This window comes from Staurois parvus, unplaced genomic scaffold (assembly GCF_062004578.1).
Source record: "Staurois parvus isolate SC_StPar_1 unplaced genomic scaffold, SC_StPar_1.0 ptg000260l, whole genome shotgun sequence".
NCBI lineage: Eukaryota > Metazoa > Chordata > Amphibia > Anura > Ranidae > Staurois > Staurois parvus.
Genome location: NW_028318056.1, coordinates 252,252 through 273,761, shown reverse-complemented (window position 1 = coordinate 273,761; position 21,510 = coordinate 252,252). Strand labels below are relative to the sequence as shown.

General features: G+C 44.0%; 1 protein-coding gene across 1 annotated transcript in view; it reads left to right on the top strand.

The window, feature by feature from the left end:
* LOC149459446 (ribonuclease inhibitor-like) overlaps window positions 1–21,510 on the top strand; it is a 46,249-nt gene that overhangs the window by 16,942 nt on the left and 7,797 nt on the right. Inside the window, exon 4 of the mRNA XM_089681100.1 lies at window positions 20,576–20,740. Within this exon, the coding sequence (XP_089537226.1) occupies window positions 20,576–20,740 (165 nt within the window). The remainder of the gene's footprint in view (window positions 1–20,575; window positions 20,741–21,510) is intronic.

Genomic DNA, 21,510 nt, shown 5'->3' with positions numbered 1-21,510 from the left:
CCAACAATCAGCTCCAGGAAGATGAAAGAAGGTGTGACGTTCCCTGTGAGGACTCAGCCAACAATCAGCTCCAGGAAGATGAAAGAAGGTGTGACGTTCCCTGTGAGGACTGTTACAATTAGAAGACGCCTATGTGAAGCCAAGCTATCTGCAAGAAGTCCCCGCAAAGTCCCACTGTTGGGAAAAAGACGTGTGCTGAAGAGGTTACAATCTGCCAAAGAGCACATTGACCGGCCTAAAGAGAAATGGCGCAACATTTTGTGGACTGATGAAAGTAAGATTGTTCTTTTTGGGTCTAGTGGGCGGAGACAGTTTGTCAGACGACCCCCAAACACTGAATTCAAGCCACAGTACACTGTGAAGACCGTGAAGCATGGTGGTGCAAGCATCATGATATGGGGATGTTTCTCATACTACGGTGTTGGGCCTATTTATGGCATACCAGGGATAATGGATCAGTTTGAATCCATCAGAATACTTGAAGAGGTCATGCTGCCTTATGCTGAAGAGGAAATGCCCTTGAAATGGGTGTTCCAACAAGACAACGACCCCAAACACACCAGTAAAGGTGCAACATCTTGGTTCCAGACCAACAAGATGGACGTTATGGAGTGGCCAGCCCAATCCCCGGATCTTCATCCAATAGAAAACTTGTGGGGTGACATCAAAAATGCCGTTTCTGAGGCAAAACCAAGAAATAGAGAAGAACTGTGGAATGTGGTCCAATCATCCTGGGCTGGAATACCTGATCACAGGGGCCAGAAGTTGGGGGACTCCATGCAACACAGATGTACAGCAGTTCTCAGAAACAGTGCGACTACAACCAAATATTCATGAAGTCATTCAAAGGAAAGCAAAATCTTCAAACATTTCTCAGTTTATATAGTGAATGTTTGAGTTTGTAAAGAAGAATACAAACACGGCCATTTTTTTTGAACCGTCTAATATTCACTTTTCTTCCATTTTTTAGAGGAAAAACACAAATTTGATGTATTTTTCTTCCTGTTGTGATTTGGAATAGAATGTGTCGTGTTCCCAATGCATTTGTGTGGATGGAAATAAAAGCTATTAGAAGGATTTTCAGCTTTATTCACTTTTTCCAACACACTGTAATTATTTTGAACACAACTGTATTTGTGGATGCCAAAGTGTATTAATTACCTTTTGTCACAATGGGAATCTATAATCCCCCACCTACTACCTTGGAAGTATTGAAAGAAGTAGTAGGGTTTATGGCACAATATCATATGTCATGTGCTTGGGGGACTTTAATATGTGGATAGATCCAATGATAAACAAATATGGAAGAAGTAAGCAAAATCTTAGGATAGAAGTGGGCACTTCTGGGAAATTTATTGAGGAAGTAGGATGGTTAGACTAAACCATAAATAGTGATATGTATCTAAATATACATATACGTGCCGCGCTCCATATTAATAACACAAACTACATATAATATATAATAGTGATGATAATATCGTGAAAACACAGTGCCCAAAACAAGTGCAACATAAACATGAAATGTGTAAAGGTATGATTCTGCCAATATGTATAACAGTCCTCTTTACACTTCTATAGATATTCCAGTGAAAGGTGAGGTATATAGTGCCACACTCCTGTGCTTTGTGGATAGGTGTGCGCTCACCTCCTTGTCAGCCAGACAAGCTGACTAAACACACTTTTTGTCCTCACTGGACAAGGTGGGAATCTTTGCTTTATCTGCGTGTCTCGATCCACTGTTGGGTTGCCTAATTGCCACCAGAGGTCTCCCTCCTTCCACACTGGGACCTCAATGGATTTCTTATGGGGATGGTAAAGCTGGTACTTCTCCTCTCAATTATACCATGTAAGAAACAGAAACCACAAATGGTGCCTTATCCTTTGTGTGGCCAGAGCCCATTTATTATCAAGGAAACGCCACTCACATTTTAGTCCATCAGTTCAGCAAACAGCTGGCGTGTCTATCAGATCCTGTGAAGCTAGCGCCGCTCGTCCACCTCGGCTCTGACGTCACGACGCCGAGGTGGACGAGCGGCGCTAGCTTCACAGGATCTGATAGACACGCCAGCTGTTTGCTGAACTGATGGACTAAAATGTGAGTGGCGTTTCCTTGATAATAAATGGGCTCTGGCCACACAAAGGATAAGGCACCATTTGTGGTTTCTGTTTCTTACATGGTATAATTGAGAGGAGAAGTACCAGCTTTACCATCCCCATAAGAAATCCATTGAGGTCCCAGTGTGGAAGGAGGGAGACCTCTGGTGGCAATTAGGCAATCCAACAGTGGATCGAGACACGCAGATAAAGCAAAGATTCCCACCTTGTCCAGTGAGGACAAAAAGTGTGTTTAGTCAGCTTGTCTGGCTGACAAGGAGGTGAGCGCACACCTATCCACAAAGCACAGGAGTGTGGCACTATATACCTCACCTTTCACTGGAATATCTATAGAAGTGTAAAGAGGACTGTTATACATATTGGCAGAATCATACCTTTACACATTTCATGTTTATGTTGCACTTGTTTTGGGCACTGTGTTTTCACGATATTATCATCACTATTATATATTATATGTAGTTTGTGTTATTAATATGGAGCGCGGCACGTATATGTATATTTAGATACATATCACTATTTATGGTTTAGTCTTCAACACAGTTTATGAGCTATGTGTATAGTGCTGAAGCACCAGTAGTAAATGTATGGTTAATACTTATTTCGTTAAGGGAAGTATCTTGTTTTTGGCTCACGAGTTTAATTTATCACAGGATGGTTAGACTTATGGCGTGTTAAGAATCCAGATGTTAGAGTATACTCATGTGCTTCAATGGGGGAAGGGTTCACTCTCCAGATTAGATTTGGCATTGGGCAATGATGGGTACTGCCACGGGTACATTCGGCCATATACCTTACCAGAGGAGTGTCAGACCACTGCTACATGAGCTGACAGTTGGACTAGGGGGAAAACTTCCAGAATGGAAGCTACACCCCTATTGGTTATCACAAATTGGGGAAAAATGATTGTATATCAGTTTGCAATATTTATAGAAGCTCATGGGGAATCTCCAATAGATGGGATCCTCTGGGGTACATTAAAAGCATATTTAAGGGAAGCCCTGAAGTCAACAATAGCATATATTAAGATAACTAATAGACAGGAAGAAAAGGAATTGGTTGGAATGTGTGCTGAAGCTTTAGGCCGATTATATAGAGAACCCCTCAAAAAGAAACAAAGAAAGATGGGAGAAATGTATACAACAATATAAGATGCAAATGGAAGCTAATGGGAAAATAATATTTTTTTTTCAGAATTACCAGAAATATGAGCAAGGGAGTCAAGCTAGTAAGCTAGTAAAAAAAAAAACATGGTTGAGGAATAAAGAAGGGGAGCTGGTGTATATGGTTCCTGAGATACTTCAAGGTTTCTATGAATATTATGTGTCAGGGACCATCGCGACGCATGGGTCTACAACAGGCGTAGGTGTCTGCCAAGACGTGTAGGTGGCAGGGCACTAGGACCCAGGTGCACCCGTCGTCTTGACAGTACTAGGCAGGCACTAGGACCTAGGCTGCACCTGTCAGGTGCAGGGCGGGCTATTTAAAACAGCCCTGCACAGACACTTGTTGCCGAATGGTCTTTGTATCCTGTTACCTGTGTTGTGAGTATCTTGATCTGGATTGTTTGACCTTGCTGCCTTCTCCTGTCCTGACCCTTGGCTTGCCTGACTCTGCTCCTGGATGTTCCCCTTTAAATCTGATCTTTTGGTATTGACCCTCCGTGTGACCTGACTATCCTTTGCCTACCGTTTTGTACCTTACCGACCCGCTAGTTACCGACCTGGCCTGTATGACTCTGATTTAGCTCATCCACCCCGCAGGGATCACTAGGCTCCCTCACATCAGACTCTTAGCCCCCTGGAGCTCCTGTCAGACTCCTCTAACCCTGTTGGAGATACCTAGCAGCTGCGACCTGGTACCGGAGCGCTCCAAGTCCATCCCCACCATCAGAGGCCCTGGTGAACAAGTGCTCCGGTGCTTAGACTCCGCGCTCTGGGGAGGCTCTGCCAGGGGATTGATAGAGGTGCTGTCAGGCGGTCCATTACATTATGTCTCCATGTATGCAACAAGGTTAAATTGTACCGATAGTGATTTTTTTTCTGACATCCCCTCTGACCTCATTGCCCTAGATTATGGCAGAGCAGCATAAGTATTCCATTCTTTCGAATTTTAAAGTAAACTACACAAAATCTGAGGTGATAGGGGTGAGCATAGATATGACAGCAAAACAAATTTGCTCTCAATTTAATTTTAAATGGACAGACTCCCACATTCAGTATCTCGGTACAAAAATTTCAAGTCATTTATGTAAAATCTAATATTTTAATTTTATTCCACTGCTACATAAATTTAAAATTAGATCTTTAAAAGTGGGATAAGGAGTCATTCACTTGGTTTGGTCGTAGTAACGTCATTAAAATGAACATGATGCCTAAACTCACTTATTCATTGCAATCCTTACCAATTAAATTACCTCAAGGCTTTCTAAAGGATTTAAGGGCAGGATTTTTGAAGTTTGTATGGGCAGGTAAACGGGCAAGGATAAGGAGATCTATTTTGACTCTCCCCAAGTCTAAAGGTAGACTTGGAACAGGCAGCAGTGGGCACTCCTTTGACGGGACTTCCCTGGCTGCTGGGTTAAGATATTCCATTAGAGGCTACCCAACACCCCCTAATGGAATCACATTGAAGATCGTTCTAACGGTTTTAAAAACGCAAATCTTTTTCTGTTTCCGAGTCTAATAACTACTGATATTGGGCAACCCTGGTTTTAGTCCTGGGTTGAGCGACCCTGAATTTGAGGTATTAATTCATCAGTATACTTTCTGTTTGTACCATTTCAATCAAGATAATTGGCCCTCAAAATGATGTGTAATTTTTCCTATGCCTTGGATTTCCTTCATTGTGCACAGCTAGGGGCATGTCTCTCATTGCCGGAGATATATTTTACTAGAAGGAATCTTTCCTCAATCGAGCAGTATTGACTAACAGGGAAACCAAGGAGACACCTGTTGTCCCACCTGTATTCGATGTCGATAAGGACCAATGCCCCACAGAATATTCCCTTTCTGCACCACTGGGAAAAATACTTTTACACAAACTCAAAAAGATAAAATGTTATCATTTGGTTATAAATCATCAATTGCGAGTAAATATCAAGAAGGAAGCTATAAATTCCTTACGAGGTGTTACTTAACTCCATCAGTGATGCATCGTGCGTTCCCCCAGGCTTCCAATTTATGTTGGAGATGTGGAGAGTCGGAAGGTACCTTACTTCATATTTTCTGGGCATGCCCAAAAGTAAATGAATTTTGGAAGATGGTGGAACACACAATTAAAGAAATAACTGGAGCTTCTCTTGAGAATAATCCGATGGTGTACATACTTCATGATACACCTATCTTACAGGAAATATAAGGACTCTTTGTTAAAACATGTTATTACAGCGGCAAAGGCATGTATTCCAGCTTTTTGGAAAAAACAGAATCCGCCAACTAAGTCCCGTTGGATGGCGAGAATAACAGAAATCTAAATAATGGAAGATTTAACTATGGCTAGGAGAGAACAGAGTGAGCAGTACTGGAATAAATGGTCCCCTTACCTTCTCCAGGGGTAGGCAACCTGCAGCTCTCTAGCTGTTGTGGAACTACATTTCCCATGAGGCATTGCAAAGATTACAAAACTGACAGTTACAGCTATGACTAGCAGAGGCATGATGGAACTTGTAATCCTGCGGCTCTCAGGTTGCCCACCCCTGTTCTATACAAAGAGCAAATCGCTTTGGAAAATTAGTGAGGCACTCAGTGAGACAAAGACTCATCCCAGAGGAGGGAAAGGTGGGGGAGATAGGAAGGGAGAGTTGGGGATGTTTGAGTGAAGGGTTGTTGGAATGTGCCTTTGTTTTTTTGTTGTTGTTCAGTATGTTATGGATTACAAAGGGAAAAGAATAAATCAGTCTGTTAAAAGATAGAAGGCTCCCTTGGATAGAACAGGAATCTTTATATTTATTCATACTCATGTAACTAGGTAAGAGGCTCACATGTGATAAAAAATCTATAGAAATGGTACTGTAGTGGATCTGTCACAGTTTGTATTTGTGGATCTCACTGCGTTTAAATGAGATGTATATTCACCAACTTTGAAGATATATAAATTTGGAGTTTATTAAAAAAAAATTGTACAGATAGTGAAATGCAGCAATATATGAAAGAAATAGAATATCCTAGATTGACAGAGGAACAAGCTAGAACGCTGGAGAAAGAGGTCACAGAGGAGGAAGTGCGAAAAGCAAAATATGCTTTAGTGATAGGCAAATCATCAGACCCAGATGGTATTCCATTGGAGGTATATATACAGTATATCGATATATTAGCACCGGTTTTAACTAAGATATATGCAGAAGCCTCTGAGTGTGGTGAATTGCCTATATCGATGTAGGAAGCCACAGTGGTGTTAATTCCAAAGCCAGTTAAAGACTTAAGTGAATGTGCCTCATATAAGGCCAATTTCACTGTTAAACAGTGACTATAAAATTTTGGCAAAGATTCTCAGGGAGGCTTAATAATGTAATTCCATTTATCATACATAACGACCATACTGGTTTTATGCCAGGGAAGGCAACGTCCATCAACATAAGGAGAAGACAGCTGATGATCCAAATACGAGAATATATACCAGAGACATGGGCCCTTGTATCTTTAGATACAGCTAGTTCCTTCGATTCTATTGAATGGCCATTCTTACAGAAATCGCTGGAACATTTTGGGTTTGGTGAAAAATTTAGAAAATGGATTACTAGAATTTATAGCCAGTCATGTTCTAATTTGTTGATGAATGGTTAACTATCTCTCACAATAAGGCTGAGGGAGGAGACAAGGACGCCAATTATCTTCCCATCTTTTTACTATAGCATTAGAAATGCTGGCCTTGAGATTTAGGAAATCTGAAGACTTTAAAGGAATACCTATAGGGAATTGTAAGAAAGCAATAAGCCTTTATGCAGATGATATAATTGTAGTGCTACCCCCCAAGGAGCCACTTGTATGATATCCATGAGCTCCCCTTTACTCGCCTAGTAGCCAGGCACAGTGTATTTCTTCAGCCAAATACACTCACATCCACTCATTGTCTTTAATGACCTGTCTAGGAGATGTTTTGTTTTTTTTTTTAGTTTATTGTAGAACTTGGGATAGGGATGGGGAATGTAGTAGGATACTCCAAATCAGAAATAATCACACTGAGGACATCTAGCTGATGTCTTAATTGAGCACTGTAGGAGTCTTGGTTGACCATAGATAGACTTCCCTTTTTCACATAGAGCAGCAATTGATTTACGAGTGAACAAAGTACCTTTAGCAGTAGTGGTAGTTACAGGGCTGATGTCAGAGCCTGGGTCCGAAACTGGGCCTTCTGTGGTGAGGGGCAATGTTTCTTCTTGCTGAACCACCTGGAATGCTGGACAACTCCCTTGACAATTATTTGGATGATCCTACCTTGACCTTGTTTATCATGAACCTTGAACCCCTTGCTCCTCCCGTGAACTTCCTGATATAAGCCATGTCTCTGCACTTCCTGTTTGCCAGATTATTGTGCTCTCCAACCAGTATCGTGCTCCTTATCTCTGCTGTTATCCGTATTTTGCTACCACTCGTTATTGACCCTTGGCTTGTTCTCGACTACGCTTCTGCCTGATCCCAACCTGCGACTGCTCATTACCAACCTTGGCTTGTTTACTGACCATGCTTCCGTTTGATGCTTACCTGCTTATACGCTACTGGACCCCAGCTTGCTTGCCTCCTGGTGGGGTGATCCTGAGGACCGTGACCTGGTAATAACACGCAGCAAAATCCATCTCCACCATCAGGAGCTCTGGTGAACACCGGTTGGTACTTAAACTCTGCACCTCGGGTGATCCCACTCCTCCGCCACGGTGACCTGCCTGTGTACCTATCCTGCTGGTTTCAGGTGAGCCTTTCCACTGCTATAGCAACTGGTCTTTGAGCCTGACCCCTGATTGTGACAGCTGAGCTCCTAAACTAACAAGCCAGTTACGACAGACTGCAACAGCTCAGAGGTAAGGTAGCTAGGTAAAGTCCTTTGCAGTAGTAGTACTTGGACAGTACTCTGCACAACACTAGCCAGTGTTCCATTTTTTTAGACCCACGCTGACAATAAAGCACCCGGGGAGGTAGCAAGCAGAGTTCCCAAATTCCTCAAAGTCATTACTCATGAGGCTCATGGACAGAATGGTTGCCTCCTTCCAATCTTCCAAGGGAAACCCTCCTGTGATACCAGACAGAGCTTTGGTGGACAGCTCCCCTCAGCTTCCTGAACAACCAGGGTCACTCTCTCTAACTTCAGACCCTCAGGTCGACCCACATATGACCATATGGCAGCAGTTGCCAGGTGAGGCAGTCTGCCTCCAGCCTAGCTGGTGCAATCCTCTCCGGGGAAAGACCCTGAACCCATGTGCTCCTAGAACATAAATACCACTCCCAGCATGCAATGGGACTGCCTTCCCTTGGAATTGGCAACCAAACAGATTTCCCGTGGGCTGTATCCATATTCATGCTGTTCCTTTGCCCCTACCCATGTTCTGGAAGGCTCTCATAATTTCCTGAAGGCAGGCAGAACTCAGACAAACTTCAACAGCACCAGAGCAACATGAGCAGACCTGACTAAGAGATCACAGCCCTCTGTTAAGCACAATACCACACTGAATTTACCTGACGACCTCTCTGGTAAGCAGAGAAACACAACTATGCCTAATCTAACTATACACATCCTAGCACCTGTCTAGGAGGGGGCTACACAATATTATACAGTTGCAAGAAAAAGTATGTGAACCCCTTGGGATTACGTGGAGTTTTGCATGAATTGGGCATAAAATGTGCTCTGAACATCATCTAAGTCACAACAATAGAAGAACACAGTCTGCTGAACATAATACTACACAAACATTAGATGTTGCCATGGTTTAATTGCACATAACATGTAAACATTCACAGTGCAGGGAGGAAAAAGTATGTGAGGCCCTAGCTTAATGACTTCCCCCAGAGCTAATTGGAGCCAGGAGTGAGCCAACCTTGACTCCAATCAGTGTGATGATATTGGATGTGTTGCTGACAGCTGTCCTGCCCTTAAAAAACACACCTGTTTTGGGTTTACTGGTTTCAAGAAGCACTGTCTGATGTGAACCATGCCTCGCAGAAAAGAGCTCTCAGAAGACCTACAGTCAAGCATTGTTGACTTGCATGAAGCTGGAAAGGGTTACAAAAGTATCTCCAAAAGCCTTGATGTTCATGTGTCCACGGTAAGACAGACTGTCTACAAATGGAGAAAGTTTAGCACTGTTGCTACTCTCCCTAGGCGTGGTCGTCCTGTAAAAATGACTGCAAGAGCACAGCGCAGAATGCTGCATGAGGTAAAGAAGAATCCCAGAGTGTCAGCTAAAGACCTACAGAAATCTCTGGCACATGCTAACATTTTTGTTGACACATCTACAATAAGGAAAACATTAAACAAGAATGAAGTACATGGGAGGACACCACGGAGGAAGCCATTGCTGTCCAAAAAGAATATTGCAGCACGTTTGAAGTTTGCAAAAGAGCACCTGGATGTTCCACAGCACTACTGGCAGAATATACTGTGGACAGATGAAACCAAGATTGAGTTGTTTGGGAAGAACACACAACACTATGTGTGGAGAAAAAAAGGTACAGCACACCAACATCAAAACCTCATCCCCACTGTGAAACATGGCGGAGGGAACATCATGGTTTGGGGCTGCTTTGCTGCCTCAGGGCCTGGACGGATTGTTGTCATTGATGGGAAAATTAATTCCAGAGTTTATCAAGACATTTTGCAGGAAAACGTACGACCATCTGTCTGCCAACTGAAGCTCCGCAGAGGATGGGTGATGCAACAGGACAATGACCCAAAGCATACAAGTAATTCAACAAAACAATGGCTGCAACAGCACAGAATACGCCTTCTGGAGTGGCCCAGTCAGAGTCTTGACCTCAACCCCATTGAAATGCTGTGGCATGACCTTAAGAGAGCGATTCACACCAGACACCCCAAGAATATTGCTACACTGAAACAGTTTTGTGAAGAGGAGTGGTCCAAAATGACTCCAGATCGTTGTGCAGGTCTGATCTGCAACTACAGGAAACGTTTGGTTGAGGTTATTGCTGCCAAAGGAGGGTCAACCAGTTATTAAGTCCAAAGGTTCACATACTTTTTCCTCCCTGCACTGTGAATGTTTACATGTTATGTGCAATTAAACCATGGCAACATCTAATGTTTGTGTAGTATTATGTTCAGCAGACTGTGTTCTTTTATTGTTGTGACTTAGATGACGTTCAGAGCACATTTTATGCCCAATTCATGCAAAACTCCACGTAATCCCAAGGGGTTCACATACTTTTTCTTGCAACTGTATATGAGAGACACACAAAAAACTTTGGTAGAGGCAATGAAAATAATAGATACATTTGGAACTACTCGGGTTTAAAAATGAATTGGCAGAAATTTGTTTGGTTGCCAATTAATCAAGATGCACAGGGGAATGAGGATTCATCTTCTCTGCTGAGGATAGTGGATTCATCCAAATATTTGGGCATCTATATTACTCTGAATCTGAATTAGTTTCTGATGGCTAATGTGTATCCTCTATTGGAACAGATTAAAAGTAAATTAGGAGCATGGACAAAATTACCATTGTCGGTGACAGATAGAATACAGCTAATTAACCCCTTCCAGTCCGGACACTTCCCCCCCCTTCCAGTCCGGACACTTTCCCCCCCTTCCAGTCCGGACACTTTCCCCCCTTCCAGTCCGGACACTTTCCCCCCTTCCAGTCTGGCCGCTTCCCCCGCTTCCAGTCCGGACACTTTCCCCCCCTTCCAGTCCGGACACTTTCACCCCCTTCCAGTCCGGACACTTTCACCCCCTTCCAGTCCGGACACTTTCACCCCCTTCCAGTCCGGACACTTTCCCCCCTTCCAGTCTGGACGCTTCCCCCGCTTCCAGTCCGGACACTTTCCCCCCTTCCAGTCCGGACACTTTCCCCCCCTTCCAGTCCGGACACTTTCACCCCCTTCCAGTCCGCACACTTTCCCCCCCCCTTCCAGTCCGGACACTTTCCCCCCCCCTTCCAGTCCGGACACTTTTATTTTGGTGGTATTTATTCACAGCTGGGATTTTTATTTTTTTTGCTATGTAAATGAAAAAGTCCAAAAATTTTGAAAAAAAGTGTTTTTTTTATAAAATTTTGCAAATAAATAATATTTCATCATAAATCTTTGCCAAAATTTATTCTGTTATCTTTTGAGTAAAAAAAAAAATCCAAATTAGTTTATAACCAAAAATTATAATTTTTAAACATTTTTATATTATTTTTTATTTATTTTATTTTTTTACATACTGTCACCCTAGCAGTACAGTGTCACCATGGTGACACTGTACTACTTGTGGGGGGTGATAAAGATTTTTTTTTTTTTTTTTTTACACATTGCTTTTACACCCATATAGGATGTAAAAGCAATCATTTCTCCTTCTCTCTGTCTGCATTCTTGCACTCATTGAGAAGTACTGAGTGAGCTGTGATTGGTCACAGCTTGTCACATGGTACAAGGCTGTTGTGAATAGCCTTGTACCATGTGATCTCTGTGATCATTCACAGATTTCACACGTAGTAAGCAATGATGTGTAAGCAATGAAGTGACATCTTGTTTACTACTTTGCATGTGATCACTGATTGGCCAATCAGTGATCACATGATCGGGACCTCGTACAGAGGTCCCGTCCGACGATCAGTGTTTCACTGTGTCCGGAGGACACAGCGGGCACAGGATCGCGGTGCTGCGCGCTCCCAGGGAGCGCGCACAAGCAGGGGGCGGGGAGGCTGTTTATAAACGGCCACCCAACCCTGCACTGCCACCGTCCGGCCGTTTATATGCAACGGCCGGTCAGGAAGTGGTTAAGATGATAGTGTTACGTAAATGTTCATATGTACTTTCCCTGTGATTATACCCAAACATATATTTAGAAAGTTGAATGATCAATTTATTAAATTTATATGGGCCAACGGTAGGACAAAATTAAAAATAACAACACTTCAACGACCAAAGAAGGAAGCAGGGATGGCACTTCCAGATATTTATTTATATTAATTGGCAGAACAATTGAAACATTTACAGGTATGGGTATAACAAGAGGGAGAGGGAGGGGTGGAGAAATATAAAAAATCCTTCAATTAGGTGAATAATAGTTGGATTGGAGACAAAGTTGAAGTTACCTATGGTCAAGATTCCCTTTTTGACATTGACAAGAGCAGCATGGAATGAGGTTAAGAAATTGATAAGATTTAAAGATATACCTCAGGAAACCCCAATGTTTAATAATCCATCTTTAGAACAGCTAAATGGAATTGCAGATGGAAAATTTGGGAAACAGAGAGTTATATCAATGTTAGTACACATGTACAAACAAGAGATTATGCGAACATTTGAAAATTTGAAGAAACAACATGCTATTCCCCATACATTTTTTTTATAGGTACCGTATTTCGCGCTCCATAAGACACACCTAGGTTTCAGAGGTGAAAAACAAGAAAAAAATCTTCTGAACCAATGGACTGCAGACACAGTACAGGAGATGACCAGAGACTGCGGACATAGTACAGGAGATGACCAGAGACTGCAGACACAGTACAGGAGATGACCAGAGACTGCAGACATAGTACAGGAGATGACCAGAGACTGCGGACACAGTACAGGAGATGACCAGAGACTGCAGACACAGTACAGGAGATGACCAGAGACTGCGGACACAGTACAGGGGATGACCAGAGACTGGGGACATAGTACAGGAGATGACCAGAGACTGCGGACATAGTACAGGAGATGACCAGAGACTGCAGACATAGTACAGGAGATGACCAGAGACTGCGGACATAGTACAGGAGATGACCAGAGACTGCGGACACAGTACAGGAGATGACCAGAGACTGCGGACACAGTACAGGAGATGACCAGAGACTGCTGACACAGTACAGGAGATGACCAGAGACTGCAGACATAGTACAGGAGATGACCAGAGACTGCGGACACAGTACAGGAGATGACCAGAGACTGCAGACATAGTACAGGAGATGACCAGAGACTGCAGACACAGTACAGGAGATGACCAGAGACTGCAGACATAGTACAGGAGATGACCAGAGACTGCGGACACAGTACAGGAGATGACCAGAGACTGCAGACATAGTACAGGAGATGACCAGAGACTGCGGACACAGTACAGGAGATGACCAGAGACTGCAGACATAGTACAGGAGATGACCAGAGACTGCGGACACAGTACAGGAGATGACCGGAGACTGCAGACATAGTACAGGAGATGACCAGAGACTGCGGACAGTACAGGAGATGACCAGAGACTGCGGACACAGTACAGGAGATGACCAGAGACTGCAGACACAGTACAGGAGATGACCAGAGACTGCAGACATAGTACAGGAGATGACCAGAGACTGCGGACACAGTACAGGAGATGACCAGAGACTGCAGACATAGTACAGGAGATGACCAGAGACTGCGGACACAGTACAGGAGATGACCAGAGACTGCGGACACAGTACAGGAGATGACCAGAGACTGCGGACATAGTACAGGAGATGACCGGAGACTGCAGACACAGTACAGGGGATGACCAGAGACTGCGGACACAGTACAGGAGATGACCAGAGACTGCGGACACAGTACAGGGGATGACCAGAGACTGCGGACACACAACAGGGGATGACCAGAGACTGCGGACACAGTACAGGGGATGACCAGAGACTGCGGACACAGTACAGGAGATGACCAGAGACTGCAGACACAGTACAGGGGATGACCAGAGACTGCGGACACAGTACAGGGGATGACCAGAGACTGCGGACACAGTACAGGAGATGACCAGAGACTGCAGACATAGTACAGGAGATGACCAGAGACTGCGGACACAGTACAGGAGATGACCAGAGACTGCGGACACAGTACAGGAGATGACCAGAGACTGCAGACACAGTACAGGAGATGACCAGAGACTGCGGACATAGTACAGGAGATGACCAGAGACTGCGGACATAGTACAGGAGATGACCAGGGACTGCGGACACAGTACAGGAGATGATCAGAGACTGCGGACACAGTACAGGAGATGACCAGAGACTGAGGACACAGTACAGGAGATGACCAGAGACTGCGGACATAGTACAGGAGATGATCAGAGACTGCGGACACAGTACAGGAGATGACCAGAGACTGAGGACACAGTACAGGAGCTGACCAGAGACTGTGAACATAGTACAGGGAAAATGCCAGGGACTGCGGACACAGTACAGATGACCAGAGACTGCAGACAGTACAGGGGATGACCAAGAGACTGTGGACCTTTGGGGAAGGAGGGGGAGCGGGTACCTGAAGTTGTCCCTTTAGTGTGGGCACGCTGGCTTCTTCCTGCGCTGGCTTCTATGACAGCCGGGTGCCCACTACGCATGCACGAGAAGCGCTGCACTTTGTGAATGGCCCGGTGCCTTCTGGGACCTGTCATATGTCCCAGAAGTCGCCGGACCATTCACAAAGCGCAGCGTTTCTTGCGCATGTGTAGTGGGCACCTGGCTGTCACAGAAGCCGGCGCGGGAAGACTACAGCGCAGGAAAACTCAGAGCTGGACAGAGGAACAGGTAAGGTCCTGCAGGAGAGAAGAGCTGAGCGGCTTGCCCGATATTCTGACATGGTGGCAGCGGTGGAAATACCAGACCGGCCTCTCCATAAGACGCACTGACATTTTCCCCCCTTTTTTGGGGGGGAAAAAGTGCGTCTTATGGAGCGAAAAATACAGTATTTACAATTGAGGCATGCTTTAAATGCACAATTTGTTAAAGATTGTAGGATATAAAAATATTCCCTTATAGGAATCTTGAGGTCCAAGGGGCTGAAAGGATTAATATCAATTGTGACGGGAGTCACTTTGGGTGGGAGGCCCATGGAACACAGCTCACTTTGGAGAGGTGGGGAGACGCCTGTCTCAGCTCCCCATATCCCTATTATGTGTAAGTCACCCTGTGCCTGTTAGGGGTACAGGGTGATCTGTCCTAATATTGGGGGGGCTTTGTCTCAGACTGTGTAGACATGTCTAGGAGATAGGTGGGGTGGGGTTGTGGATTGTTTGGTGATATGTGGTGGCATCCCATTGTTCTATTGTGTGTCTTGCTTGGGAGCAAACTATTATGGGATGTATGTGTTTATGTGTATTAGCTTAGTGGGGGGGGGGGGTGTCTCCAGCAGCCCTCCCTCCTGATGGGACTGTCTGCTGGAGTGAAGTTTGAATACCTGTGTGTCTCTTGTTACTAAATGTAGATTGCCCCGCCCTGCGTCATTATGCAGGGAGGGGGGATTGTCCCCTGAGTGTCTATTTCTTGTATCTGTGTTCAAATAAACTAGTCTACTTTCTGCCTTACTTCAAATCTGTGGTGTCTGTTGTCGGTGTTCAGACGGGGAAGCAGGCTGAGACGGTTCTGTTACATCAATATTATATTAATTCGTATAACAAGCTAAAATTGATGGAGAACCATTGAATGCGAGGGACATGACAAGAAATTATTCCATTTATAACAGGTAAGATATGGGAGGAGATATGTTCCTCACACTCACCAGCAATTAATAAAATGACCCAACTGAATATTATACATCAAATGTATCTTAGTCCCTCTCAGTTGTATAGAATGGGTAGGAGGACTACGTCTGAATGTTTACGCTGTCTTCAAAGCGAAGCAGATTTTGGTCACTTGATATGGACATTTAGAGAGGTAAGGAGATACTGGAGTGAAGTAACAGATAAATTATCAGAAATACTTAAAAAGCTGGTACCTTGTAGTCCAGAAGAATGCTTAATGGGGATATTGGAGGATAAGAGATGGTCGAGATATGTAAAGATTTTTCTACAAGAAAATTATTTCCATCTCATAGCAATCTGTTTTCATGCCATAATTATTTATGGCGCGAAAACAGATTGCTGTGAGATGGATGCAAAATAAACTCCCCTCTGTTAACCAAAGGATTGAAGCAGTTAATCATATTATATCATATTGTAATCTGGAGTAGCTCTGGAATGACCGCCAGCCAGTTTGTTGAAAGCAAAACCGTTCATTTATTTAGAGACAAGTTGTATAGCGAGCGCTCACTGTGGTAAAGATGTACTAAAAAGCTGCTAGAACACCAAAAAGGTAACCAACATAACCTTCCAAGATAAAATATAGACAGAAAGGTGCAGCGCTAATGATAAAAGGTGAAAATATCAGCATATATTCAGTACTAAAGGTAAAATAAGAAAACATAAAATCATAAGATCGTCATAAATAAAAGTTCGATGCTCAATCTAGTGTCCACGAACATGCAAAGGGATGCAATGTGTCAATTCTACCGGGTCTCCTTTATAAATCAGGGTGAGTGATCCAAATGTGAGCAGGAAATATATTAAATGCGCACTCACCAGAAGTGCGTTAAAAATACGCATGAAAGACGTTTCTTCTCTTCAGGTACATCTAGGTTCTCCACACTCTCTGGTAAAGCTGCGTTCCCTAGTTCTCACTGGTCATCCATCCTGGTCAGGTTCCGTCGTACATTAGGCACTCATACCTCTCTGGAGTCCCTCCTTAACCTTGATACGCAATCATAAGGTAAGATGTCCAAGAGCTGTAGCCCCCCTGACACGTTTCGTGCTATGCACGTTCTCAAAGGGTCATGTAAGCCCATGTAATAATAAGATCAGCAATGTAAGGTAGGGGACGGCAGTAATCAGGATAATTGAAACGTGAGGTTGATTTAGTGTTTGGAAGGAAGATGTAGTAAATGTGTATTAAAAGAAATGTATTGTATTTTGTACTATGTATTTTAAATGTACAATAAGCAATAAAGACTATTAAAAAAAATAGTGGTGGTGTAGTAAGGAATGGAAATAGACAGAGATATAAGAACACTTTAGAGAGGTTTGAAAGGCGAGATAGGAAAATACGTTATGAAGAGAGTGAGAAGTTGGACAAGGTAGGGGAGGAGTGGGGAGTATGGGGCCCGGAGGAAGTATTACAAATGGGCATTAGGAGAAGACAATATATAGTAAGGAATTGGGGTCAACTGTATATCTAGAAGTTGTAGTAGAGTTTCTCAAAGGGGTCTACACATCTCCCAGGCTTTCCCATACACTTTTAGGGACCTCTGATTCCATATCTGGTTCCTGACCCTTTCCTATCTGATGACATCTGGATTGTTAACGTATACATGCGCGTCCGGTGGGTGCGCATTGCTTTTGCCACTGTTGCACTGGTGCTGGGTCCAGAGTTTCCGGAGCACGGGAGTCACCTCTATCCTATTTATTTTGTATTGGAACTTTTTTTTACCATTTTACTTGTATTGGATATCCATTGATTTTACAGATCACAAACTGACTGCACCATTGTGCTTTAAAAGGTCCACTTTAAATCCACATATGGACAGGATGGCTCCGCCTCCAGTTTGAGGTCACCTGTGCAGAATTTATTGGCATTCCCTCAATCCGTTTGTTGTAGACACTCTACTCTGGTGCTTTAGGTGACATTTTGTAGGCAAGACAATCAGAATATTCCATTGTTATCACACTTCTGCACTCAGAACCGCGAGGTGGCTAATATATAATACGTTATGGATGGAGTGTATCAGAGCCGCAATGAGAGGGGGTCAGACACAGGCCAGGTAGACTGTAAATGGAGATATTAATATATTTATTGTCTGTCCCTGGACATAGGAATGCATCAAACCTACAGCTTAAAGAGGACCTGTACTGTGAATGCTGTGGACAAAGGACTAGTCACCAGCAATGTCTGCGGTCTCCCTGCAGCTGATCTTCCCCCATGCCTTGTTCTGCTCTGTGTCTCTCTATGTGGAGGAGGCCATCTTCGTAGAGGCAGGGCTATTCTTCCACGTCAGTGACACAACCCCATCCCCCCAACTGGTGATCTGATGACAGTAAATCCTCCTCTTCAGGGAAGCCTACCCCGACCTCACCTAACAACTAACCTCCTCCACTCCTCCCACCACTCCATCCCTCACAGCCATCTCCTCCTGCATCACCTTCCCCTCCCTCCTAGATTGTAAGCTCGAAAGAGCAGGGCCCCCGAACCCCTCGTGTATTGTATTGTTACTGTCTTGTCACATGTTCTGTCCCCCTTGCTATTGTACAGCGCTGAGCATACCCTTTGGCGCTATATAAATACTGTATAATAATAATATCCAGTTCGAGTTTTGCACCTCTCCCTTTTGGCAATTTAGGCAAACCTGGAACTCAGAGTAGGTGCTCTTGAGCCTGGGGGAACAGATAAGTCATGTCTGTGAGAGCTGTAAGGTTGGTAAAAGCTGTTAAACTGCATATGTGGAGACTGACACGAATTAGGCTTTCTCAGCCTATTAGTTAGGAAGTGGATTTGTATAGTTATTGCCAGGACGTGGCTAGGATTTTGTTTTGGAATGTTTGCCCTATTTATATTTGTGAACACTGTACATCACACAGAACTTTTTGGAAAAATAATTATCTACCTGGGGGACCAATTTTTTGGTAAATTTGAAATAGAGTCTGTGAGGTCTGCAGAAAGTTTTTTGTTGTCTTGCTTAAATAGATTTTAAAAGCTGTGTAGTTAAATGTTGCATATTTCCAAGCTGCAGGTATTGCCTGTTTTGCAGAATTGAAGATACACTATATTGCCAAAAGTATCGAGACGCCTGCCTTTACATGCACATGCACTTTTAATGTACTTTAATGGCCTCCCAGTCTTAGTCCGTAGGGTTCAATACTGAGTTGTGCAATCTTCGCAGCTATAACAGCTTCAACTCTTCTGGGAAGGCCGTCCACAAGGTTTAGGAGGGTGTCTATGGGAAGGTTGGACCATTCTTCCAGAAGCACATTTGTCAGGTCAGGCACTGATGTCGGGGGAGGAGGCCTGGCTCGCAGTCTCCGCTCTAATTCATTTCAAAGGTGTTCTATGGGGTTGAGGTCAGGACTCTGTGCAGGACAGTCAAGTTCCTCCACCCCAAGCTGGCTCCTCCATGTCTTTATGGACCTTGCTTTGTGCACTGGTGGGGAGTCATGTTGGAACAGGAAGGGGCCATCCCCAAACTCTTCCCACAAAGTTGGGAGCATGAAATTGTCCAAAATGTTTAGGTATGCTGACGCCCTAAGAGTTCCCTTCACAGGTACTAGGGGCCAAGCTCAACCACTGAAAAACAACCCCACACCATAATTGTCCCTCCACTAAACTTTACACTTGGCACAATGCAGTCAGGCAAGTACTGTCCCCCTGGCAACCACCAAACCCAGACACGTCCATCGGATTACCAGACAGAGAAGCGTGATTGGTCACTCCAGAGAACACATCTCCACTGCTCTAGAGTCCAGTGGCGGCGTGCTTTACACCACGGCATCCAACGCTTTGCATTGCACTTGGTGATGGAAGTCTTGGATGTATCTGCTTGGCCATGGAAGTCCATTCCATGAAGCTCTCTACGCACTGTTGTTGTGCCAACCTGAAGGCCACACCAAGTTTGGAGGTCTTTAGCTATTGACTCTGCAGACAGTTGGCGACTTCTGCGCACTGTGCGCTTCAGCATGCGCTGACCCCGCCCTGTCATGTGACCTGGCCTACCACTTAGTGGCTGAGTGGCTGTTGTTCCCAGTGGCTTCCACTTTGTTATAATCCCACTAACAGTTGAGCGTGGAATATTTAGTAGCCAGGAAATGTCACGGATGGACTTATTGCACAGGTGGCCACCTATCACGGGACCACGCTTGGAGTCACTGAGCTCCTGAGAGCGACCCATTCTTTCACCAATGTTTGTAGAAGCCGTCTGCATGCCTAGGGGCTTGATTGTATACACCTGTGGCCATGGAGGTGATTGGAACACCTGAATCACATGATATGGAGGGGATTGGAGCACCTGAATCCAATAATTTGGAGGGCGGGGCCAATACTTTTGGCAATATAGTGTATGCATTTACACATGACACCATTCTGTCAGTTACAGGCAGCACTGCATACTCTCCTATGGAAGAAACAAATAACTATATGAATAGCCTGCTCCCTGCTATGACTGGGGTAATTGATAATGTCACTTACGGATATCATGTGGTCTGCCCTGTCTCTCCTCTATTGGCTTGTGTAGACTTTCTTGTGGGAAGTAAAGAGGCGTCCATACATGAAGTTGAGCGGTGGAGAATGCCATAGCCATTTATGATTGGCAGAGTATAGTGACAACTTCCTGGTGGGATCGGTCAGGTGTGTTTAGATTAGTATCCAAATATACCTGAGCTCATACCTGCCCAACAGCTTTTTCAGACATCTGTCTCACTCTCAGTTCAATGTTACGGTTTATATAAACTTTAAGATAACATTTTTGAGCATATAATATTTAGGGTGAAACTATTATGTTTTTTATTTCTTCTACAGTTTATCCTACAACAATCTGTCAGACAGTTCCTGCCTCCACCTGGCATTGGGAATAAGAAATAACCTAAACCTGAAGAAGCTTGACCTGTCTAATAACAATCTGCAGGGTCCTCATTTTAGTAACCTGATGACAGTTTTGACCACAAGCCGGATAGAGGAATTACTGTGAGTAAAATTGGATGAAAACTAAATTATTTCATATGCTTTTACATCCAAAACACAAAATATAATTAATTTATGATAAATTGATTAGTTTTCATTGCCATTTGTCATCACTGAAAAAGCCAACACCATGACTGTCCTCCCATTCAGCTACCCTCACTAAAAACATCTATAGCACCCTCCTAGATAGGTGCTAGGTTTAGATAGACAGGTTTGTTATGTGTTTTGATAGGTAACTTAAGTTACCACACTGTAGTCAGTGTGGCCGCAATTGTTATATAAAAGCATAGTACTCAGTGAAACTACATTCTGCTAGGTTGGTCTGCTTAGTGTGTTCAGCTGCTGTCAGTCTAACAGCTCCCTCTGCATCCAGAGAGCTAGAAAAGCTTCTGGATGATAGGTTTGGAGCTATGCAGATGGCAGCATGAATATTGATACAGCCCTGGTCTATCTCAGAGAGGCAGGCTCTAATGCAGGGGTGGGCAAACTTTTTGACCTGAGGGCCGCAATGGGTTCATATATTGGACCCGGGGGCCGGACTAGCTGCTGGCCGGCCCAGCCACTACCATGCCATATATAGTAAGTATAGTAATATTCCCCCATAGTAAGCATAGTAATTAATCCCCCATATAGTAATTCATCCCCCATATAGTAATTCATCCCCCATAGTAATTCATCCCCCATAGTAATTCATCCCCCATAGTAATTCATCCCCCCTATAGTAATTCATCCCCCATAGTAATTCATCCCCCATAGTAATTCATCCCCCATAT